At 30.5% G+C, this 16931-nt stretch overlaps 1 protein-coding gene across 5 annotated transcripts in view; it reads left to right on the forward strand.

Moving 5' to 3' along the window:
* LOC142327935 (immediate early response 3-interacting protein 1-like) overlaps nt 1-16931 on the forward strand; it is a 119630-nt gene that overhangs the window by 41880 nt on the left and 60819 nt on the right. For all 5 annotated transcript variants that reach the window (XM_075371337.1, XM_075371348.1, XM_075371329.1 and 2 more), the window contains one exon: nt 6810-6959. In XM_075371337.1, the coding sequence (XP_075227452.1) occupies nt 6811-6959 (149 nt within the window). In that variant the 5' untranslated portion in view covers nt 6810. The remainder of the gene's footprint in view (nt 1-6809; nt 6960-16931) is intronic.

Here is a 16931-nt window from a genome sequence, read left to right on the forward strand (position 1 = left end):
TCAAGAAAATGTAACTATCTGCATTTTCATGTAACAAAGATGGAGGCACCTTCCTTGGTAAAATATTCCGGAGATAAACTTGTCCCTCATTCAGATCTCTGGGTGGGGACTACTAAGGAAGGGGTCACCAGAAAATTAAAAGATAACATTCGTCGGAGTGTGGAATGTTAGAAGTCTAAAGAGGTTGGTAGGTTAGAAAATTTAAAGAGGGAAATGGATAGATTAAATGTAAATGTAGTAGAAATTAGCGAGGTTCAGTGGGAAGAGGAAAACTACTTTTGGTCAGGTAATTTTAGAATAATTAACTCAGCTTCAAATAAAGGGCAGGCAGGAGTATTTTTCGTAATAACAAGAAGATAAGGAAGTGAGTAGAGTATTTCAAAATGCATAGCAATAGAATCATTGTAATAAGGATAAAATCAAAACTTAAGCCGACAATGATTATTAACGTCTGTATGCCTACAAGTGGCCATGATGATGATGAGGTAGAGTGTGTATATGAAGAAATTGATGAAGCAATTAAACACGTAAAAGGGGATGAAAATTTAATAATAGTTGGAGATTGGAATGCAAGCACTGGAAAAGGCAAGGAAGGAAATGTAATGGGTGAATATGGGCTGGGCAAAAGGAATGAAAGAGGGGACTGACTTATAGAGTTTTGCACGAAGTATAATTTAGAAATTGTTAACACCCAGTTTAAAAATCATAATAGAAGAATATACATATGAAAAAAGCCAAGTGATATCGCAAGGTGTTAGGTAGATTATACTCGTATTATGGTTGGGCAGAGATTTAGAAATCAACTCGTTGACTGCAAAGCTTACCCTGGAACAGAGATTGATAGCAACTATAATTTAGTGATAATGAAATGTAGATTGGGTATAATAATGTGTTTAACAAAGATGGTACACTGATATATACTACGAAAGAAAAGGTCGATAGGTGCGTGGAGTATATTGAAGAGTTATATGGAGGAAATGAATTAGAAACTAGTGCTATAGAGGAAGAAGAAGAAGTCGAAGAGGATAAAAAGGGAGATACAATACTGAGGTCTGAATTTAAGAGACCAATAAAAGATCTGAATGGCAGAAAGGCTCCTGGCATGGATGGGATACCTGCAGAATTACTGTGAAATGCAGGTGAGGAAGTGATAGATAGATTGTACAAACTGGTGTGTAATATTTACGAAAAAGGGGAAGTTCTGTCAAACTTCAAAAAGTGTTATTGTCGTGATACCAAAGAAAGCAGGAGCAGATAAATGTGAAGAATACAGAACAATTAACTTACCTACTCATGTATCAAAAGTCTTAACTTGAATTCTGTACAGAAGAATTCATAAGTGAGTGGAAGAAGTGTTAGGAGAAGTCCAATTTGGTTTCAGAAAAAGTATAGGAACAAGGGAAGAAATTTTAGCACTCAGATTAATAGTAGAAGGAAAATTAAAGAAAACCATTCCAACATACTTGGCATTTATAGACTTTTTACATTTGATAACGTAGACTGAAATGGTCAGCATTTTAACAAATTTAGGGTTCAAGTATAGAGATTGAAGAACAATTAATAACATTTACAGGAACCAAACAGCAACAGTAATAATTGAAGAACATAAGAAAGAAGCCATAATAAAAAAGGGAGTTCGACAAGGATGTTCCTATCCCCGTTGCTTTTTAATCTTTACGTAGAACTAGCAGTTAATGATGTTAAAGCAATTTAGATCCTGAGTAACAGTACAAGGTGAAAATATAAAGATGCTATGATTTACTGATAATATAGTAATTCTAGGTGAGAGTAAAAAAGATTTAGAAGAAACAATGAACGGCATGGATGAAGTCCAATGCAAAAACTACTGCATGAAAATAAACATGAGCAAACAAAGGTAATGAAATGTAGTAGAAATAATGTAGATGGACCACATATAAAAATCAGAAGAGAAAAGATTACGGTAGTAGAAGAATTTTTTTATTTGGGGAGTAGAGTTATTAAAGATGGACGAAGCAGGAGTGATGTAAAATGCAGGCGAAATGAGCCTTCAGTCGAAAATATAATTTGTTTACATCAAAAATTAATTTAAACATCAGGAAAACATTTTTGTAAGTATATGTTTGGAGCATAGCTTTTTATGGAAGTAAAACTTGGATGATCAGAGTACCTAAGAAAAGATTAGAAGCTTTTGAAATGTGGTGCTATAGGGGAATGTTAAAAATTATATGGGTGGATAAAGTGACAAATGAAGAGGTGTTGTGGCAAATTGATGAAGAAAGAAGCAATTGGAAAAATATAGTTAAAAGAAGAGACAGAGTTATAGGCCACATATTAAGCCATCCTGGAATAGTTGCTTTGATATTGGAGGGATAGGTAGAAGGGAAAAATTGTGCAGGCAGGCAATGTTTGGAATAGGTTAAACAAACTGTTAGGGATGTAGGATGTAGGGGGTATACCGAAATGAAATTACTGGCTCTAGATGGTGAATTGGAGAGCTGCATCAAACCAGTCAAATGGTTGAAGACAAAAAAAAATTAAAGTTTGCATTTTAAACAATTCACCCACTCAACTTTATCAAATGCTTTCTAAAATTGATATGTATTACTACTAACCATTACTAATAAGGAATTTTTTCTTATTCATTCCTGAGAGTAAAAAGATGCGTATGTAGTCTATGAACGATGTAAGATAATAAATGTTTAATTTTAGCAAAGACAACTCAGCCATATTATGATTATCATCTCTGCATTTTTATTTGAACCAACCTTAAAAGGTGAAGCTAGATTAAGGATGTAATTTTAGTTTTGTTCTCTTTTAATATGTTATGATAAAATTTCAGAATTCACAATAAACATTTCTCTGCATGATTATTCAGTGCTAGATCAGAAGAAGGTGTAAAGGATAAACACAGAGTCTGTAATTCCCATTATTTTTTTGTTGTTGGCATTTTGAAGGTAAAATAAATTATTTGATGCAGATTCCAACAATAAAATCTTATGAATATGTATTTGGGATTTCCCTAAAACCATCCTTTAGAGGGTTAAATAGGAAAAAGTTATTTTGTATTTCCAGGTAAAATTCCAACAGTGCATGCAAAATTGTATTAAGTACCGAATCTTAGCACCAGAAATTTCAAATTGTCCTAACTAAAAAGATTGTGTGTTGATTTCCATGTACAGAACATTTTCTTGAGCTTAATAGAGCAAATAAATACAAAAGAGGAGCTTAAAAATTCAGTATTTGTATATGTGTTGTACAGATTCTTTAACTGGTATGAAATAAATTATGTATGTTCACTACTCTGTGAATAGTTGTTACAGTTCTGGGAACTACAAAAATTACTTGCATATTACAGTATTTAGTTTACACAGATTTTTATTTAATATACTGTATTAGTTACCTAGATACTGAATTAAAGATAATCTTACTTTTCACACCAAGATTTTTAAGGTTATCTTGACCTTAAACTTGTATATGATATGATAATACATTACATAAGTATTATTACTATTATTACACTAACAATTTTATAAAACGTGCAGAACTGTGAAATAGTGAAATAAATAATGTAACCATTGCATAATAATAACTTTATTTTAATTTATATATATTACTGCCATTTAGTTATTGTTAGTAAATTATCATTACTTTATGTTTACTGCAAATTAGTATGCACATATTTTAACAGTGAATTATCTGTGAGAGTTTTTGATGTCAGTACATAAATTATTAATTTATTACCATAAATTAGGTGATCAGTTCTGTGAATTGTGAATTTAATCATAAAATTTATGTGATCAAAAAAAAATTTATATAAGTTACCTAACCGGTTTATAACATGATCATCTCAACTTAAAAAATATAGCTTTTTTAAAAAAGCTTCAGAAATCCCTTGACTCCTTCAACTAAAATATTATCAATTGATACATCACAGTATTTAATGTAAGAAAATGTAAGAGATTTAACTAAGGTTATCTTAACTTGTTGACTTATGGTAAAAGAATATAGACTTAAAGCACATGATAAAAAAAATGAAAATTCCAGCTTAGAGGTAATGCCTTTCTTTTCTTTCTTTTTCCTGTTTAGCCTCCGGTAACTACTGTTTTTAGATAATACTTCAGAGGATGAATGAGGATGATATGTATGAGTGTAAATGAAGTGTGGTCTTTTACATTCTCAGTTCGACCAATCCTGAGATGTGTGGTTAATTGAAACCCAACCACCAAAGAACACCGGTATCCACGATCTAACATTCAAATCCATGTAAAAATAACTGGATTTACTAGGACTTGAACGCTGGAACTCTCGGCTTCCAAATCAGCTGATTTGGGAAGACGCATTCACCACTAGACCAACCCGGTGGGTTAGAGGTAATGCCTAAAAAAATTTATCTCACATTTTCTACATTCAGCAAATCATGAGGTTTTTTTACCTTGTTTAATAGGCAAATATCAGCCTACATCCAGATGTCAGGAAAGGACATTGCCTACTGAGATTTGTTGAAAATATTACTTATAAATAAATAAAATAATAGGAAGTGAATGTTTCTTTAATAATTATAACAAAAATACAACCATTGTCGATTATTCCATTTTGATTACTATAACTTGGATAATAACTTTTCAAATGATATCTTCATAGACAGATGAAAACTGAAACTTGTAATTCTATAATAATTTTTTCTTACTCTTAGTAAAACGTGAAACACTACAAAGACCATTAGAGAGGTTGCAAAAGAATGATTGGAACCCATTCACACCATGAGAAATAGAAATATCAGAAATTGACTTTAAAATATACATTGATTTAAAAAACACCAATGTGAGGTATTTTGTTTCATGCTGTAACTGAAAAATTCCCATGATTAGCCAAACAGCTGACATCACTAAAGTTACTTAATCAATGAGTATGTTGTTTATAATGGTAAAAAGGGTATATACATGACATACTGACATCAAAATAATCTTATATAAATAAATTGTATTTTTATCAACCAATCTATTTCAAAAGTTTTAAACATTATAAATTGGACATCTTAAAAATAATTATTAAAATATCACAAATCAATACACCTAAATCAGACAGATCCAATTGTTTGTGTATAGTAAAAAATCACCTAAAAGTATTTTATTAGTGATTACAAAAACTTCAATTGACACACTTACTCAAAGTTTTTATTATAGTCTTGAGTAGCGTAAACAACAGTAGTCTGAATATTAAAAAAAATTTGTCTTTATGTATAATGCAAACCACCATGTATTTTATTTAAATGATTTTTATGAAATAACTAGCTCATCAAAGAAACAGTTGGAGGATTTACACTAGTAGCGAAATATGCTGGAAATGCAGTTCGTAGCCAAATTATTGGGCAGAAAAGTATGGAATTCATCAATATTATAGTAGTACAGTGACTATTGACATGAGCAACCATAAATTATAAAATTGTTTACATCTCTATAATCAATATTTTTATCATTCCAGAGGGACAATGTGGTGTAAATATATGATCACGACAGGTTTGTGATCACTACACTGACTGTTGAAGACATGGAAATAAAGTAGGACTACAAGGGGAAATGCTGTTGTTTGTGTAACAATGGACAATAGAAACACAAATGATCCATGTTTGAGAAGATACTAGATTTTGGGAGGATCTAAATCCTCTCAAACTTTCCCTACAATAATTCCTTTGGAAGAACAAGAATTTAACATGATTATTTTACAGTAAGTAACTTTATCCTAATAAAGTTACTTATTGTAAAATATGGAGGCAGAATTTGAAGGCACATTCTACCTCTGATTCTGATTCTTTTTCATGTAATTCATGACTTCTGATTTTTTATTGTGTAATTTTCATCATTTTTTACCATGGATAAGGAATGTTTACTTCTGTAAATTCAGAATGTTGTTCCTTTATGCTAATTCATTACAAATGAATAAGGATAGATCTCAATTGTAACAGTTCATTTGGGGTTAATTGTTATGGGTTTTTGTGTTTATGTAGTTCATAGTGTTCAGGTGTGTTAAGATGGCAATTTTTTTTAATTTTAGAATTTCTATATTGATAATATTTTACCCATCATCATTCACAATAATCAGTGTATTTGATACATATACAAAAAAGGACCACATCTTTATCTCTTATGAAATATACAAATACACAAAATCCACAATGATGTATATTGTAGTAAGTGAATAAGTATAATACAAGTGTAATACACTTCATGACACTATCCTAATTGAGAAAAAAACAATTAGTAGTAACATAAACTGACTGTGAAAAGCCAGAATACCAGGTCCCTTAAGATGGCTGCAAATATGTCTGAAATGTCATAAGTGAAAAAATATTATTTGAAAATATTTAATTTTGGTTTATCACTAAAAATAAGTAATTCTATTGTAATTTTCATCTATTGTTATTGTGGACAATATTTCAATTATACATTTTTTGTCATTTTTTGCCTAGTTCATTGTTGAGAGAGCATGTAGCATCTACAAATTCAGTTCCAAAATTTTCCCTTAAGAGTTGCTATTTTTACATTGTTTTTGAGAATACCACATCCCTTTGATGCAAGGGGGTTTTCAAGGTATCACCTATTCTTGAACTGCTCCATCACCTATCTTCAAACTCATTAACTTTTAACAACATTAATTATAATATTACAGATTTTTAAAATTATAAAGGTTTAAAAATAATAATGTTTTATATATAATTTATGTTTTTTTTAATAATAGTAGAGATAATCTACTTGTTTTACAGTAACTATAGCACTATAAATTAATTTATAACACAAATTACTGTAATGGGTTTTTTTTTATAATTACAGAATGGATTATTATGATTCAAGAGATTATCTTACCGAGAATACAGAAATAGAAGGAAAATCAGATATTGTTGACTTCTTTGATGGAACTTCTGTTTTGATAACTGGAGTTACTGGTTTCATTGGTCACCTTCTTTTGGAAAAAATATTAAGGTAGCAAAAGTTATTACACAGTAAATAAAAATAAAAATACCATTCTGAATTAGTGCTTATTTGTTTTCTTTTTCTTAGTAAAACATTTTTTATTCATTAATTCTTTGTGGTTATACTATTAAACATTTACACTTATCTGTAATAAAATTTTAAATTTTAATTCATACCTTTAAAAAAAAAATTAGACAAGGAAGCACATTTGGATTAAGTTAATAATTCAAAAATTTCCACATATAATTACAAATTATATGTGGAAAAAACAAAACCTTAACTACAGATGAGAGTAGTATAGAAACCTTACTTCCTGCGCTTATACATTAATGCGCTATATGAGGTCTCTTTTCACGAGAGCGACTGCCACTTTTCAGTTAAATTCTCACCACGAAAGCATCTACTACAAAAAGCATACCAAAACACGACTCTGTTTTCTCCAATAATCGATTCCAATGAAGTGTGGCAGTATGTATGTAATTTATTCAAATACATTAAAGAAGATTGGGGCAGTATGTAAGGTTTCTTCTCACGGAGAGCACCGCCACTTTTCAGTTAAATTCTCACCACGAAAGCGTCTACCTACTAAAAAAAGCATACCAAAACACGACTCTGTTTTCTTCAATAAATTGGTCCAGTATCTATGTAACTTATTCAAATACATTAAAGAAGATTGGGGCAGTATGTAAGGTTTTTTTTTACTAGCGTTGATTGGTCGACAAATCACCCGCCAATTTTAAATCCAAAAATTTTTTAATTAAGAAAAGGGCGTAATCCGAAAACGGTTCGTCCTGGTGAAATAAAATGAAAATGTGCTCGGTTAACAGTTTTAATCACTTTTAAATTAATTTAAAAAAATCGGACATCATTACTTTTAGCGAAAGCGGGATCAACGTATTAAAGATTGATCCAGAACCCGAGTAACTTGTTCAAATACATTAAAGAAGATTGAGCCAGTATACGAGTAAATTATTCATTACATTAAAAAAGATTCTGTCAAATTTTAAAAAAGGGCGTATCTCGAAAACGATGCGTCCTAGACGATTTTTAACGCGAATTTGAAAGCCTTGAGCGAAAGGATACTTTCCAACTTTTTGAATCGATGCCGGTATTTTCATCCGACCAAGTCCAACAGTTCTCGAGATACGCCCTTTTCACAACGTTTTTTTTAAAATTGACGCTGAAATAAAATGAAAATGTGCTCAGTTAACAGTTTTATTCACTTTTAAATTAATTTTAAAAGTCGGTCATCATACTTTTAGCAAAAGCAAAAACAAAATAATTAAAATTTCTACTTATGAAGGTTGTTTACTACTTTGCCGGTTAACGGCGAGTAAGCCACTACATTTTCATATATTAACAAACAATATGCGATTGTATTTGGTTTAAAATTCTCTTCAACTTCAATATTAATTTTCAAATCAATAACGCTCATTTTTATTGATTCATCCTGTCGTGAACAATCAATCACGTACAAGGGATATTTGTTTTTATAATCTGAAAATGTATATGGTGAATCTGTCAATTTATAATACAATTGTTTAAACTCGACAAACATTTTGTACATCAACATTCGATCACCTCTAAATCCTTGTATGGATAACAGTTTGAATTTATAAATACTTTAATATTTTTAACGTTGCACGAATCAAATTCCGACGCGTTCTTAGTAGCTTTATTTAATCTATCGGTTTGAAACCCTACAATAACGTATCTAGGTTTGTCCAACTGTGATGATGTTTTGACATTACAAACCATAGAGTTTGTCTGTGGCACTGTTGGATTCTGATGAATTTCCCAACTTCTAAACGGTATACGCAATTAGTCATTTTTTTCTCTCAATTTGGTCAATTCCAACTGATATTGACTCGAAATCTTTAAATGTGGTACAAGCCATGCAACATCTGTTATTTCTAGTCTAGATTTATGATCTGAAACCGTGGCCAGTATAGCGTTTACATCATCACTAGTACGTTTCAATAACAATCCTTGCCTGTTTATAATTATTTTCTTATAATCTTCGGCAAAACCCAACAACATTGAAAGGGGAATGTAAAAAGTAAACGCCCCATCTTCGTCTATATTAATTTTATTTGTACCAGTAACCTACCCAGCTTGTTGCAACAATAAAATTGAATTGTTTGTTATTGAAATTACATTTTTCATAATAGTGGTCACGCCTACGTTCTTCGTGCTAGCTACCTCTTGCTCGTTTATTTTATAAACAATCTCATCGAATAAAAAGGTGCAGGCAAAATTAACCAATTCTGATGTTGTTGATTTTTTATTGTTTTCACCAAGTTTCCCACGAATACGTAGACAACTGTCGCCCGGAACAGTATACTCGTCCGGTTGATTTATTCTTATTATAATCTTGTCACCCGTTTTATAGTTGTTTTCAAATGGAGTGTGTTTATGTATTTGTTTATATGTTAACGATTTGTCAGTAGACGCGACTTTTTTAACATTTAAATAATTCATCTATATATAAGAAAAAATTATTTTTCATTTCAACAACTTATTGGTGCTTTTTAATGTTTCACCGACAATTTCAAATCCTAGAGATTTCAATTTCTTAATACGTAATTTCTTGTTACGTAATTTTTCTTTGTAAATTCATAATTGTTATTTTCATCTTTTTTAACGTCCTTGTCGAACTCAAAACACAATTTATTATTTTTATTCTCTTCAACATTTGAAATTGTGTTGGCCGTCATCAACCATTTTAAGCCCAATTCATATTGGCCTTTTAAAAGGACTATTGGAGGAAAAAATGTTTTTTAATCAACGAATCGTTTACGTCAATCGACAAGAAACACGACATTGTCTAAAATGAGAAAAATAAAAATTAAAATATACAATTTATTCGGATAAAAACTCTAAACACAATCAACCACAAATTACATCATTATCGGCTTGATATTTGTTGTAATTTTACGTTACATTGGAATTTCAAAAATAATTCATCAATTCTGGAGGTGGGTGTATGTTTCCTATGCCATAAACGTATTCTACATTTTTACCGGCTTTTCTAAAGCAAACCCAATGCGTACCATTACCCATTGAAGTGTCCAAATTGACTATAGCGCATTCATTTTTTCCAATCTTTTTTGGTAAAGCGTCCAACATAAAAACACCGCTGAAATGTGGAATTTTCAATCGTTTTGCATACTCTCCCAATTCGTCATCATATAAAGCACGCCTCGGTATTAAATCGATTATTTTTTTTTTACTCGACCGCCACTTTACTTTAATTTTACTCGCCTGCCAGTTATCTTTAATTTTAATCGACACTGAATTAAGATTTTAATTTCATCGCATTTGCTTCAGCATATGCGTATGCGGCCGCTCTTTCAGTTAAACTACTATTCGGGGCAATTATACGTTCCCAGCTCTCTCAGCCAGTGCTTTGTCGGCTTGGGCTCTGGTTTTGGTGTCCGAATATTTCGAATAGGCAATATCGTGCAATTTATAGGCATCATCCAACTTATTAACGCCTTTATCCCCTCGTTTTAACCTTTTATCCAATTTTGTGCCAGACCACAATAATTGTAACCTGGTAAATGCGCTTAAACTGGTAATAAATCTACAGCTTTATTAACAACAGAACCAATAATATCACGACCTTTTTTCATAGTTTTAGTCTTGCCTTTTTTCTTCATGTCTATATATAAAAAAAAGTAATTTCAATTTAAATAAACTATTGATGTAAAAATTAAGGAAGAAACGAATCATTTGGTCACTCTAATTCGAGGCACCAAAATATTTCATGGTTTATCGACTACTTTTAATTTGGTCATTTCATTTTCTCGAATCATTGCTCCGACATTTAATTTGGTTCGCGATGAGATCTTCTGTAATGTAACCGTTTAATGCCTTTTTCAAAACACAAATACATATCGGGGTCTGTAACAAGTTCCAATTGTACTTTTGTCGCCTTGAGTGCTGCAAACCATGATAAATGTGGAGCCGATATATAAAGACAAGGATCCAAATTGTTTGTATGAATCATTTTATTCCGAAAATTTACAAATACGTCAGCCAACAGTATAACGTCCAATTTCATATAGAAATCATGGTATTCACCAAGTGTCTTAATTTTAAAACTATTCCAAACGTTTTGCGCATGACTATAATTATATTCAGAGATGTTTTCTCTCTTTAAATCATCATAAAACGCTTCGATGGGTGGCAATTGTCTTTCATTGAAAACAGATGCTGATGTAACATATGTATAGGGATAAACACCTTTTCGACGGCTCAACATATTAAACATCTCCATTTGTTTAATCTTTTCTTCACAATTTATTTCAAATTGAAGAAATGTCGTTTTAAACACCTCTGCCTATACTTCTTACTATATGAACTACAATGATCAAATGAACTTTGCACCAAATCATCTAAGCTATAAGATAGAAATTGGTACGAATCTATAAATCGGTATGATATTTCATTCTGGAGTGTTATAGATTCAAGTTTTCCCTGTTGTTTGCAATACAAGAAATTTCAAATTTATCCTTCAATTCATTCAGCGCCAATACAATATGATGTGAATCGTAACCGCGTAAATTATGAAGTACAACTGGAATAAATGTTGCGTGTTTACAATTTAAATTGCATTGTTCATGGGTCGGTCCAATAAATTTACCACTTGTATGTGAATGGTGTCTTACACGTTTCCCATTAATCGCATCTCCACATATAACACATTTTGTATCATCTTCAAATATTTTTTGATCTTTTTCAATCATAGTACACTCTTTATTAGTACACAATTCCATTTTGAAATATTGCATTTATTATATAAATCAACGAGAAACTTTTAAACTACCTTATCATTATCTAGTGGCCCTGTATAATTTCGATTCGACAACACAACGGTTTTCGTTGATAATTGCATAGCAATTTCCAGATGGTTTATGGGTATGTGTTTTTGTAGTATTACTAGTACCCAGTTCGGGGTTTGCAATGTGGTTTGGAATTATAAACGATTCGAAATCTGCATATATAACAAACGACACGGGTAATGTTGAAGGATAGTCTTTAAACGATACTACATTACCACGTCTACGATTCTCACCTACACCAATCCACTCCTTTGGCATTGTATTTCTCTGAAACTTTCCTTGTTTACAAGCTTCAATATGCTTTGAAAACCTTTCTTTAGCTTTCCTTTCACTTGACCGAGATTTAAAATAATACAAACAATAGGAGCAATATTCACATTTTCTACGACTTTTATTATTACCACTCAACATCCTTGACAAACCATTATATTCGTTTGTCATATTTATTAGAGTATAATGGGAGCGAATTAATTTAATATCGGTTAATAACAATAACCAAACGACAAATTTTCGATTATTATTCATGCTTTTTATATATACATCATTAGGATTAAATGATTCTTTGTCATCTTCAATATCATAACACAAGACATTTACACCAATATTTGGGTTTTTTGCTTCAAATTTATCAATATCTATAACATAAACAGGATATTCTGTTCCTTTCATGTTTAATCGATTTTCAAATTGTTTATAGGATGAAACACGCCACTTGTATTATTACAAGGAAATATATGTGCTGGAATTGACCATAAAAAAAAACATTTTTTATCATCATTTGTACATTTTGTACATTTATTATAGCATATTTATTTAATAGAGCTTTTGGTGTTTGTAAATATGTACTGAGATCCAAGCTTAATATTTTATTCATAACCCATCCACTTCCCATTTGAATAAATTTTTCAAAAGATTCGTTAATTTTTTCATAGGCTTGTAAATACTGTTCATTCAAGACGGTTGGATTTTCACATACATATAAAGCAAATCGAGTGCTGCTGTGCAAGTTAACTTTACAAAAATCACATTTATCACCCACACATTTTTCCATCTCTACAACAACGACTAAATAATATTTAATATTGTCTCCTTTATATTTTTCAACTTGTAATCTTATAGCGTTAAATACCACATCTTTCATAACCGTTAAAAATTCATAAATATCTACAAAATTTTCGTCACTAACATTCCAAGAGTGTTTTATTAAAGAAACATTAATGCTTTGTTTTTTGTAACTGGTATTTGAATATGCAACATCAATTCAGAAACAGATATTTCTTTATTTGGTTTGTGTTTCAATTCAAAATATTATTCAATTAAATTATCAAAAGCGCTTTCAATAGACAACTTATTTTCCACGGAAAGTTTTATTTTCTCCAATTTGATTGATTTATAAAGATTTTTTCCATATGAAGTAAATAAATTTTTAGTATTTTATATTTTTATATTCACACATTAATTGCATAGCAAATGGATTAGAAGTGTATTTTTTATACAATTGTTCAATATCACCATTTATATTGTCTAAAAATGTAATTAAATCATACTTGTTAGACAGATTTTTCTAACAAAATACTAATTTACTGGCATTCTCAGTTCGTTCAAAATTCATAGTCTTAAAATGAAAATAATTTTAATAATGGTGTGTTATTGTTGTTATTCTGGCACAATCTTCTTTAATGTATTGAATAATTTACTCGGGTTTAATGCTTTGATCCCGCTTTTGATGAACGTAATGATGTCAGATTTTTAAATTAATTTAAACGTTATTAAAACTGTTATCCGAGCATATTTTCATTTTATTTCAGCATCAATTTAAAAAAAAATGTTGTGAAAAGGGCGTATCTCGAGAACGGGTGGACTTGGGTGGATTAAACTACCGGCAATCGTTCCCAAATGTTGGAAAGTGGCCTTTGAATGAAGCCTTTCAAATCGCGTTAAAATTGGGCTAGGACGCACCGTTTTCGAAATACGCCTTATTTTAAAAATTTAAAGATTTTTGGATTTAAAATTGGCGGGCTTGCCTGAGGGTCTCGACCAATCAGCGCGTGTGAAAAAGATGGTGACATTTGGGACCAGGGGGCGGAACCATAAAATGGTGGGGGGAGAATCGACCAGTCAGCGCGCGTGAAGATGTTTACATACGGGACCAGTAAATACATTAATAGCAGTCTCTTTTTACGAGAGCACCGCCACTTTCCAGTTAAATTCTCACCACGAAAGCGTCTATATACTGCAAAAAGCATACCAAAACGCGACTCTATTTTCTTGAATAATCGATTTCAATGAAGTGGTCCCAAATGTAAACCAAACGTACTACTGATGAGTGCAATTATTATATCAGTATATCTAGATATTAATGTGCTTATGAAAGTAGATTAACACCTAGTGGCACTGCTAGCAGTAACTAGTGCATATGCATGTTTGTTATAACTTCATAGAATATATCAAGTGTTGTCCCCAGCAGTCATTTTGTGTTAGTGTTACAGGGATTTATGGCATTTTTTATTTTGTGCATAAAGTTAGAATTGATGAATAACATCTGATCAAGTAATACTAAAAATTTCTTGGTATTCAAAGCGAAATTATTTGTGAGATTTAACACGCTTTTGAAAACAAATTTAAGAGTGTTACAACCATTTTCAAGATGGCTGAACTTCATTGAGAGTGACTAGCATACTGGTGGGAGTGAACAGCTGAAATTAATAACTGTTTAGTAATGAACTATCATCAGCTGACTCTCAATGAAACTGAAAATTGTATTGAAATTGGAGGTGGTGCCACACACATGATTTGTGCATGCATAAAATGGCCGCCTAATTTGTGTAAAAGCTACTTTCTCTTAAACAGAGGCTAGTTTTGATGTTGCATAGAACATGCTGAGTACACCAATGGTGTAATCCTAACTTCCTTAAGACCGTGGTAACTGCTGATGAGTCTTTATTGTACAGATATGACTCATAAAGTAAAGCTCAGTCATCATCATCATTCTCCAACACCAAAGAAATTAAGATAAGTGAGGAGCGAAGAAAAGTGACCTTGACTGCTTTTTCTGCTACAGTGGTGTTTTGTATCATAAAAAGCACTAGAAGGATAAACTGTCAACAAACAATACTATCTGGAAGTTCTGCAACATATTATTGTTAGATAAAATAATATAACATATTATTGTTGATGTATTTTGGTGAAAAGATCAGTCTGTGGGAATTACCAAGTGAAGTGACAGTTACATCAAGATAATGCTCCTACCTACTTGTTACATGTAATCCAGGATTTATTGGTTGGCATAGAATTTTTCAAGTATGCCAGGCCTCTGACTCACTAGACATGACCCCTTGTGATTTCTGGTTGTCACCAAGTTGAAGAAGCTATTGAAAAGATCCTGATCTGACAGCCTGAAGGACATAATAATGAACAAGACACTACAACCATTGGTAGCCATTCCAGAAGAGAATTACCAAAAACTTTTTCTAACAGTGAAAGAACTGCTGGGTTAAGTATGTGGTGTTACAAGAAGATTAAATTAAAGAAGGCTAACATTGAATTGGATACTTTCTGAATAGACTTTGTATAAATTTACAAATATATGTGTATTATATATATATATATGAAAAAAAAAATTAAATTCAGCAATCCACCACAGTACAGAAGCAAATAAGAGCTCTTACCTTATTTTTCATTTTTATTATTCTCCCTTATGCAACAATAGTGCTTTTGTGGAATTCCTCATTATCAGTTGATTAAAATTTCAAAATTACGCATTAAATACCAAGTTATTACATCTTTAAAATATGTGTAATCAAATAAAAAATTTTTTATTTGACTACTAAATTTGACACTAAATACCACGCTGTAATTATTTAATAAAGTCTAGCTAATATCTTGCCAAAAGTGCTGCTGCCTATAGCAGCTTTGATAAGAGCATCATTGTCAAACTCTGTCTGTAGATTGATTAGGCTGAATTTCCCTTTATATTTATAAATATGGTATTTTTCCAATATGTCCAATTTTTTATTATCACCTTCATTTGTAATTTCAATTATTTTCAAGTTAGTTTCTAAGTCAGTAATAGAATGTTTATTTATTATTAGATACTCTGCAACATTAGAAAAATCTAATTTATTGTTTATATAGTACCTAAAATGTTCTGAAAATCTTGCCTTAAAGGATCTATTAGTTTGCTCAATAAAAATTTTATTGGAATCATTACATGTTATTTTATAAATTCCACATAAACTATTAAAATCATTACGTTTCTTTAAATGCCTTACTATATGGTTTTTTGACTTTTATCCTGGTTTGTATTTTTCATCATTATAAACATTAATTAAATTTTCAATAATATTATTAATATAAGAGTATTTCATATAGATATTGTCAAAGCTATATGTATTATTTATAGGTATCAATGTTACATTAATAGATAGATTTTAAATCTTTTTTTCGATAAATATTATCAATTAACAAGAAATTTCATCCATTTTTTACGTTTGAAACAGATAAATGCAGAAACATAAGTTTTTTAGATATTAATATGAGATGAATAAAAAGAATCAAATTTCAATACTGGGCATCAGTATATAGGAAACCTACGCAAGTAAAATAATTATTAATAGAAAGTCGAATCATCCCTGGTCACACAAGATTAATATATTCACAAATATTATAAATACAGCGATAAAATTTTTAATAGAACTGTTTAATTTCTTAACAGATCAAATTTTTATTTGGTTCTGTATTTTGGTGGATTGTTGAATTTTATATTTGCTTTTGAATTAATTAGCACAGAGGAAAATGTAGAAATTTAAAAATCTATTTTACTAAATTATATATATATATATATATAATATAATATTTTTTCAGCCTTTGCAAAGTACAGAATTATTGTACACGTACAATTAAAGTACAAATTTCATTATAGAACACATGTTCAAAATGTTTTTAGGCCTAAGCCCATCTTCAGTGATATTTTTTAATTTTTAATAATTCTTCATCTGTTTACATTTACACATTAAATTTTAACTTTTTACTTTTATTTTGTAAAAATTGTTATTAATAAAATTTAAAAACATTTTAAAAATTCAGAACAAATATTTGTTCATTCAATGAAAAAGTACTGCAATAACTATTAATT

Source organism: Lycorma delicatula, chromosome 1 (genome assembly GCF_047948215.1).
Source record: "Lycorma delicatula isolate Av1 chromosome 1, ASM4794821v1, whole genome shotgun sequence".
Classification (NCBI taxonomy): Eukaryota; Metazoa; Arthropoda; class Insecta; order Hemiptera; family Fulgoridae; genus Lycorma; species Lycorma delicatula.